This window comes from Centroberyx affinis, unplaced genomic scaffold, assembly GCF_046629955.1.
Source record: "Centroberyx affinis isolate AG114_WGS23_722 - 3 ecotype Tasmania unplaced genomic scaffold, CSIRO-AGI_Caff_v1 ptg008526l_1, whole genome shotgun sequence".
Classification (NCBI taxonomy): domain Eukaryota; kingdom Metazoa; phylum Chordata; class Actinopteri; order Beryciformes; family Berycidae; genus Centroberyx; species Centroberyx affinis.
This window is the reverse complement of record NW_027284219.1, coordinates 14651-24428: the sequence shown is the minus strand read 5'-3', so window position 1 is coordinate 24428 and position 9778 is coordinate 14651. Positions and strand designations below refer to the sequence as shown.

Genomic DNA, 9778 nt, shown 5'->3' with positions numbered 1-9778 from the left:
TGTGTGTGTGTGTGTGTGTGTGTGTGTGGCATGCAGACGTGCTGTCTCAACTCTTTAAAGTCTTGTTTTGACATCTGGTCTGACACACACACACACACACACACACACACACACACACACACACACACACACACACACACACACACACACACACACACACTGTTTGGTGTGTAGACTAAACTGTGTTACGCTCCAACGCCCAAAACACACTGATAAGCAGGAAACTCGACCAGCTGTGTCTCTCTTTATCACACACACACACACACACACACACACACACACACACACACACACACACACACACACACACACACACACACACACACACACCCTGTCTCTCCTCCATACAAACACAGTCAAAACATTTATGATTAGACACTTGGAGGCTTTTACGCCGACTGTAATCTCTGTGTGTGTGTGTGTGTGTGTATGTGTGTGTGTGTGTGTGTGTGTGTGTGTTAAAGGTCACTGGTTTCCACACCATATAAGGAAAAACTTTACTGAACTGGGCAACTTTTAGTTGAGGCAACAGATGAGCAACGTTGCCATGTGGAGAGAGAGCAACTGTTACTGTCCAAACCACACACACACACACACACACACACACACACACACACACACACACACACACACAGTGTTGACAGTAATGTGACTGATGGAGCTCAAACTGTCAGGGTTAGTGTCTCGTGGTGCGTTCAGGTGCTGTCAGATAAAACAGAAAAACAAATTTCCTACTTGCAAATTTCACATGAGTTTCTGAGTCATGATGCAACGATGACCTTTAACCTTCTGAACAGGATGACAGGTAAAGTTTAGTATCAGGCAGCAACACACACACTGACCTCAGATCTGTCTGAACTAACTTCCTCTAATCAGCTTGTTAAGCTGCAGGGCGGCCATATTGTTTATTGTTTGTCTTCCAGGCCAATTGGAAGTCCCGGATTTCCCAGCAGGACCTGAACGCAGCGTCCACTGCTTTTCCCAAAGACTCAGACTGTCTCTCTCTCTCTCTCTCTCTCTCTCTCCCTCTCTCAGGTTTAATCAGAATGGAGTGGATCTAAACAGGAACTTCCCTGATGCTTTCGCCGGTCGCCGACGGCAACAGCAGGCAGAAGAGGAGACGAGGGAGGCGGAGGTGAGAGGTCACATGACCTGCGGGTGGGGGGGGGGGGGGGGGGGGGGTGGAGCGGAGCAGAGCGGTGCATTGTGGGATTCACTTCACTCTGTGGAGGGAGGAAGACGAGGGAACGAGGAAGAACAGAAGAAGAAGCTGTTTCACTGGAACCAATCACAGCCTCAGTACAGTGTTCCAGCCTGGTCTGCTGCCTGTGATTGGCTGCTGTGTGTGTGTGTGTGTGTTGCAGGTCAGAGCTGTGATTGGCTGCTGTGTGTGTGTGTGTTGCAGGTCAGAGCTGTGATTGGCTGCGGTGTGTGTGTGTGTTGCAGGTCAGAGCTGTGATTGGCTGCGGTGTGTGTGTGTGTTGCAGGTCAGAGCTGTGATTGGCTGGCTACAGACTGAGAGCTTCGTTCTCTCTGCCAACCTGCATGGAGGAGCACTGGTGGCCAGTTATCCTTATGACAACAGCAACGGAGGTACACACACACACACACACACACTACAACACACACACACACAAACACACACACACACACACACTACAACACACACACACACACACACACACACACACACACACACATACATACACACTACAACACACACACACACACACACACACTAATGTAATCTGTCTGTCCCTCAGGCAGTGAGCTGGTGGGCGGGGCCAGCGTTGCCCCCGACAACGACGTGTTCGTCCACCTGGCCAAGGTGTACTCCTTCAGCCACGCCTCCATGCACCGCGGCGACCGTTGCCGTGACGGCAGGCCGTTCCTGGACGGCGTCACCAACGGATACCAGTGGTACCCTCTTTCAGGTCAGCCGTCGCCGTGGCAACCCACTGTCTAGATTAGTTTCTATGGTAACCGAGGGTTGGTCTGTCAAGACATGACTGTTCCACTGATCCACTGGTTCCACTGGTCCACTGGTTCACTGGTTCCACTGGTCCACTGGTTCACTGGTTCACTGGTCCACTGGTTCACTGGTTCACTTTTCCACTGGTTCCACTGGTCCACTGGTTCCACTGGTCCACTGGTTCACTGGTTCCACTGGTCCACTGGTTCACTGGTTCACTGGTTCACTGGTTCCACTGGTCTACTGGTTCACTGGTTCACTGGTTCACTGGTTCACTGGTTCCACTGGTCTACTGGTCCACTGGTCCACTGGTTCACTGGTTCACTGGTCCACTGGTTCCACTGGTCTACTGGTTCACTGGTTCACTGGTTCACTGGTCCACTGGTCCACTGGTCCACTGGTTCACTGGTTCCACTGGTCTACTGGTCTACTGGTCCACTGGTTCACTGGTCCACTGGTTCACTGGTTCCACTGGTCTACTGGTTCACTGGTTCACTGGTCCACTGGTCCACTGGTTCCACTGGTTCCACTGGTCCCACTGTTCCACAGTTCCAATGGTTCACTGGTTCACTGGTTCCACTGGTCTACTGGTCCACTGGTTCACTGGTCCACTGGTTCAGTGGTTCCACTGGTCTACTGGTTCACTGGTTCACTGGTTCACTGGTTCTACTGGTCTACTGGTTCACTGGTTCACTGGTCCACTGGTCCACTGGTCCACTGGTTCACTGGTTCCACTGGTCTACTGGTTCACTGGTTCACTGGTCCACTGGTTCACTGGTTCCACTGGTCTACTGGTTCACTGGTTCACTGGTTCACTGGTTCTACTGGTCTACTGGTTCACTGGTTCACTGGTCCACTGGTCCACTGGTCCACTGGTTCACTGGTTCCACTGGTCTACTGGTTCACTGGTTCACTGGTCCACTGGTTCACTGGTTCCACTGGTCTACTGGTTCACTGGTTCACTGGTCCACTGGTCCACTGGTTCACTGGTTCCACTGGTCTACTGGTCCACTGGTTCACTGGTTCCACTGGTCTACTGGTCCACTGGTTCACTGGTTCCACTGGTTTACTGGTTCACAGTTCCACTGGTCTACTGGTCCACTGGTTCCACTGGTTCCACTGGTCCACTGGTTCCACTGGTTCCACTGGTTCCACTGGTCCCACTGCTCCACAGTTCCAATGGTTCACTGGTTCACTGGTTCCACTGGTCTACTGGTCCACTGGTTCACTGGTCCACTGGTTCCACTGCTCTACTGGTTCACTGGTTCACTGGTCCACTGGTTCACTGGTGCCACTGGTCTACTGGTTCACTGGTTCACTGGTTCACTGGTCCACTGGTCCACTGGTTCACTGGTTCCACTGGTCTACTGGTCCACTCGTTCACTGGTTCCACTGGTTCTACTGGTCTACTGGTTCACTGGTTCACTGGTCCACTGGTCCACTGGTCCACTGGTTCACTGGTTCCACTGGTCTACTGGTTCACTGGTTCACTGGTCCACTGGTTCACTGGTTCCACTGGTCTACTGGTCCACTGGTTCACTGGTTCACTGGTCCACTGGTCCACTGGTTCACTGGTTCCACTGGTCTACTGGTCCACTGGTTCACTGGTTCCACTGGTCTACTGGTCCACTGGTTCACTGGTTCCACTGGTTTACTGGTTCACAGGTCCACTGGTCTACAGGGCCACTGGTTCCACTGGTCCACTGGTTCCACTGGTTCCACTGGTTCCACTGGTCCCACTGCTCCACAGTTCCAATGGTTCACTGGTTCACTGGTTCCACTGGTCTACTGGTCCAATGGTTCACTGGTTCACTGGTTCCACTGGTCTACTGGTCCACTGGTTCACTGGTCCACTGGTTCAGTGGTTCCACTGGTCTACTGGTTCACTGGTCCACTGGTTCACTGGTTCCACTGGTCTACTGGTTCACTGGTTCACTGGTCCACTGGTTCACTGGTTCCACTGGTCTACTGGTTCACTGGTTCACTGGTTCACTGGTTCACTGGTCCACTGGTCCACTGGTTCACTGGTTCCACTGGTCTACTGGTCCACTGGTTCACTGGTTCCACTGGTCTACTGGTCCACTGGTTCACTGGTTCCACTGGTCTACTGGTTCACAGTTCCACTGGTCTACTGGTCCACTTGTTCCAATGGTCCACTGGTTCCACTGGTTCCACTGGTCCCACTGCTCCACAGTTCCAATGGTTCACTGGTTCACTGGTTCCACTGGTCTACTGGTCCACTGGTTCACTGGTCCACTGGTTCAGTGGTTCCACTGGTCTACTGGTTCACTGGTCCACTGGTCCACTGGTTCACTGGTTCCACTGGTCTACTGGTCCACTGGTTCCACTGGTCCACTGGTTCCACTGGTTCCACTGGTTCCACTGGTTCCACTGGTCCCACTGCTCCACAGTTCCAATGGTTCACTGGTTCACTGGTTCCACTGGTCTACTGGTCCACTGGTTCACTGGTCCACTGGTTCAGTGGTTCCACTGGTCTACTGGTTCACTGGTCCACTGGTTCACTGGTTCCACTGGTCTACTGGTTCACTGGTTCACTGGTCCACTGGTTCACTGGTTCCACTGGTCTACTGGTTCACTGGTTCACTGGTTCACTGGTTCACTGGTCCACTGGTCCACTGGTTCACTGGTTCCACTGGTCTACTGGTCCACTGGTTCACTGGTTCCACTGGTCTACTGGTCCACTGGTTCACTGGTTCCACTGGTCTACTGGTTCACAGTTCCACTGGTCTACTGGTCCACTTGTTCCAATGGTCCACTGGTTCCACTGGTTCCACTGGTCCCACTGCTCCACAGTTCCAATGGTTCACTGGTTCACTGGTTCCACTGGTCTACTGGTCCACTGGTTCACTGGTCCACTGGTTCAGTGGTTCCACTGGTCTACTGGTTCACTGGTCCACTGGTTCACTGGTTCCACTGGTCTACTGGTTCACTGTTTCACTGGTCCACTGGTTCACTGGTTCCACTGGTCTACTGGTTCACTGGTTCACTGGTTCACTGGTCCACTGGTCCACTGGTTCACTGGTTCCACTGGTCTACTGGTTCACTGGTTCACTGGTTCACTGGTCCACTGGTCCACTGGTTCACTGGTTCCACTGGTCTACTGGTCCACTGGTTCACTGGTTCCACTGGTCTACTGGTCCACTGGTTCACTGGTTCCACTGGTCTACTGGTTCACAGTTCCACTGGTCTACTGGTCCACTTGTTCCAATGGTCCACTGGTTCCACTGGTTCCACTGGTTCCACTGGTCCCACTGCTCCACAGTTCCAATGGTTCACTGGTTCACTGGTTCCACTGGTCTACTGGTCCACTGGTTCACTGGTCCACTGGTTCAGTGGTTCCACTGGTCTACTGGTTCACTGGTCTACTGGTCCACTGGTTCACTGGTTCCACTGGTCTACTGGTCCACTGGTTCACTGGTTCCACTGGTCTACTGGTTCACAGTTCCACTGGTCTACTGGTCCACTTGTTCCAATGGTCCACTGGTTCCACTGGTTCCACTGGTCCCACTGCTCCACAGTTCCAATGGTTCACTGGTTCACTGGTTCCACTGGTCTACTGGTCCACTGGTTCACTGGTCCACTGGTTCAGTGGTTCCACTGGTCTACTGGTTCACTGGTCCACTGGTCCACTGGTTCACTGGTTCCACTGGTCTACTGGTTCACTGGTTCACTGGTCCACTGGTCCACTGGTCCACTGGTTCCACTGGTCTACTGGTTCACTGGTTCACTGGTTCACTGGTCCACTGGTCCACTGGTTCACTGGTTCCACTGGTCTACTGGTTCACTGGTTCACTGGTTCACTGGTCCACTGGTCCACTGGTTCACTGGTTCCACTGGTCTACTGGTCCACTGGTTCACTGGTTCCACTGGTCTACTGGTCCACTGGTTCACTGGTTCCACTGGTCTACTGGTCCACTGGTTCACTGGTTCCACTGGTCTACTGGTTCACAGTTCCACTGGTCTACTGGTCCACTTGTTCCAATGGTCCACTGGTTCCACTGGTTCCACTGGTTCCACTGGTCCCACTGCTCCACAGTTCCAATGGTTCACTGGTTCACTGGTTCCACTGGTCTACTGGTCCACTGGTTCACTGGTCCACTGGTTCAGTGGTTCCACTGGTCTACTGGTTCACTGGTCCACTGGTCCACTGGTTCACTGGTTCCACTGGTCTACTGGTTCACTGGTTCACTGGTCCACTGGTTCACTGGTTCCACTGGTTCCACTGGTCTACTGGTCCACTGGTTCACTGGTCCACTGGTCCACTGGTTCACTGGTTCCACTGGTCTACTGGTCCACTGGTTCACTGGTTCCACTGGTCTACTGGTCCACTGGTTCACTGGTTCCACTGGTCTACTGGTTCACAGTTCCACTGGTCTACTGGTCCACTGGTTCCACTGGTCCACTGGTTCCACTGGTTCCACTGGTTCCACTGGTCCCACTGCTCCACAGTTCCAATGGTTCACTGGTTCACTGGTTCCACTGCTTCCACTGGTCTACTGGTTCACTGGTTCACTGGTCCACTGGTTCACTGGTGCCACTGGTCTACTGGTTCACTGGTTCACTGGTTCACTGGTCCACTGGTCCACTGGTTCACTGGTTCCACTGGTCTACTGGTCCACTGGTTCACTGGTTCCACTGGTCTACTGGTCCACTGGTTCACTGGTTCCACTGGTCTACTGGTTCACAGTTCCACTGGTCTACTGGTCCACTGGTTCCACTGGTCCACTGGTTCCACTGGTTCCACTGGTTCCACTGGTCCCACTGCTCCACAGTTCCAATGGTTCACTGGTTCACTGGTTCCACTGGTCTACTGGTCCACTGGTTCACTGGTCCACTGGTTCAGTGGTTCCACTGGTCTACTGGTTCACTGGTCCACTGGTCCACTGGTTCACTGGTTCCACTGGTCTACTGGTTCACTGGTTCACTGGTCCACTGGTTCACTGGTTCCACTGGTCTACTGGTTCACTGGTTCACTGGTTCACTGGTCCACTGGTCCACTGGTTCACTGGTTCCACTGGTCTACTGGTCCACTGGTTCACTGGTTCCACTGGTCTACTGGTCCACTGGTCCACCGGTTCCACTGATCCAGCCTGCTGACACACACTGATGATGTAATGATCAGATTTCATATCAGAACTGATATTAGTTTTCTCTAATATTGGTATTGATCCGTGTGTCACACAGGAGGGATGCAGGACTGTAACTACGTGTGGGCTCAGTGTCTGGAACTGATATTAGTTCATATTATATATATTATAGATCTAGATATATAAGATACTAATGCTAATGCTAATGCTAATGCTAATGCCACACAGGAGGGATGCAGGACTATAACTACGTCTGGGCTCAGTGTCTGGAGCTCACTCTGGAACTCTCCTGCTGCAAGTTTCCTCCAGTCCAGCAGCTTCCTGATCTGTGGAGAGACAACAGACAGGCTCTGCTGTCTTACATCCAGCAGGTCCACCTGGGTCAGTGCCTGTCTGTCTGTCTGTCTGCCTGTCTGTCTGTCTCTCTGTCTCTCTCTCTCTGTCTGTCTGTCTGTCTGACTGTGTGTCTGTCTGTCTGTCTCTCTGTCTCTCTCTCTCTCTGTCTGTCTGTCTCTCCTTTCCTCTGCTGTTGTCTAGATCAATACTTAATGATCACCCAACACTCTGTGTGTGTGTGTGTGTGTGTGTGTGTGTGTGTGTGTGTGTGTGTGTGTGTGCAGGGGTCAAAGGTCGTGTGCTGGACGGCTCGGGGCGGCCGGTGCAGAATGCGGTGGTGGAGGTCAAAGGTCGCAGGAACCTCTGTCCGTTCAGGAGCGACAGACACGGAGAATACTACAGACTGCTGCTGCCAGGGAGCTACAGCTTCACGGTGCACACACACACACACACACACACACACACACACACACACACACACACACACACACACACACACACACACACCATACACACACACACACACACACATCATACACACACACACACACACACACCATACACACACACACACACACACACACACACACACACACACACACACACACCATACACACACACACACACACACACACACACACACACCATACACACACACACACACACACATCATACACACACACACACACACACACCATACACACACACACACACACACACACACACACACACACCTTACACACACACACACCATACACATACACCATACACACACACACACCATACACACACCATACACACACACACACACACACACACACACACACACACACACACACACACACACACACTCTGCCCTCTGGTCTGCTGTATCTGATCTTTTCAAAAAACACACATCACTCTCTCATATGGAGACATGAACTGTCAATATTAACATTACAATGAAAATTATTTCATTTTGTTCAGACCGGTTCAGACCGGTTCAGACTGAGGTCAGACCAGTTCAGACCGGTTCAGACTGAGGTCAGACCAGTTCAAACCGGTTCAGACCGGTTCAGACCGGTTCAGACCAGTTCAGACCGGTTCAGTCCTTCCTGTATCAATAATGTCTCTGATGTGTTTGATTGACAGGTGACGTTCCCGGGCCACGAGGTTCTAACGGAGACTCTGGACGTTCCGTACGGTCCTGAAGACTTCTCCGCCCTGACGCACGACTTCCTGTTACGACGCACCGCCACGACGACAGGCCCCGCCCCCGGCCCCAGCCCCGCCCCCGCCCCCGGCCCAGGCCCCGCCCCCGGCCCCGGCTCCACTCCCGGCAGCCCCACCCCCACCTGTAACCACACCTCAACACACCTGCAGGGGGGCGGGGCCATGAGCGGGCCGGCGTGGGCGGGGCTAGCCTTGGGGCTCGGCCTGGGGGCGGGGCTACGATCCCTGATTCACTGACTAACGTCCTGTAACCAGAGAGTCACATGTTGGAGCCCCGCACCATGTGACCCCCCGCACCATGTGACCCCCCCGCACCATGTGACCCGCTGAACATTTAGCTACAAATCTGGAAACACCAGAATCTGTTTAACGAGAGAGAGAGTGAGAGAGGGAGAGAGACAGAGAGAGACACAGACAGAGAGAGGGAGAGAGAGGGAGAGGGAGAGAGAGAGAGGGAGAGGGAGAGGGAGAGAGAGAGAGAGAGAGAGAGAGAGAGAGGGAGAGGGAGAGGGAGAGAGAGAGAGAGAGAGAGAGAGAGAGAGAGAGAGAGAGAGAGAGCCTCCGTTAGCTTAGCAGCAGTTAGCTTATTATTAGTCAGAAGAGACAGTTTTGGATTGAACAGAGGGATTGAACCGGTGATGTACTGGTTACAGGACGCCCCCCCCCCACACACACACACTGCCTCAGTAAGCGGACATCCTGAACTGGACCTAGATCTGGACCTGGACCTGGACCTGGACCTGGACCTGCAGGATGAAGCTGGACTTTGCTGAATACTGAACTTGAGAAAAGCCTTAAGGAGAAACACCTGAACCATCAGCTTCACTCACAGCTTTTTCTGTTTTTCTACTTTACTCTGCTGCACCGACATGATGAGCCAGACTTCAGCTTTTCTACTGGTTTCTGTTTTCTACTGGTTTCTACTGGTTTCTACTGGTTTCTACTGTTTTCTACTGTTTTCTACTGTGTATTAAATGTTGCTCCTGTCCTGTGAGGTTTGGTTTGTTGTGTTCAGATCAGACTAGACAGAGAAAACAGAAGAGGTATAAAATAAGAGGTATTGATCACCAGAACCAATCTGAGGACTAGACAGTGACATCATCACACAGCTGGAGTCCTTCTGAATCTACAGCCTGGAAAACAAACAGGA

General features: G+C 52.6%; 1 protein-coding gene across 1 annotated transcript; it reads left to right on the top strand.

Moving 5' to 3' along the window:
- Positions 1-1035: 1035 nt before the first annotated feature.
- Positions 1036-9778, top strand: cpm (carboxypeptidase M; the record flags this gene model as incomplete). Its single annotated transcript, XM_071514337.1, has 6 exons — positions 1036-1135; positions 1488-1593; positions 1764-1934; positions 7309-7461; positions 7701-7849; positions 8548-9778. Coding segments are annotated over 6 exons (997 nt in total), but the record flags the coding sequence as incomplete, so codon positions are not given.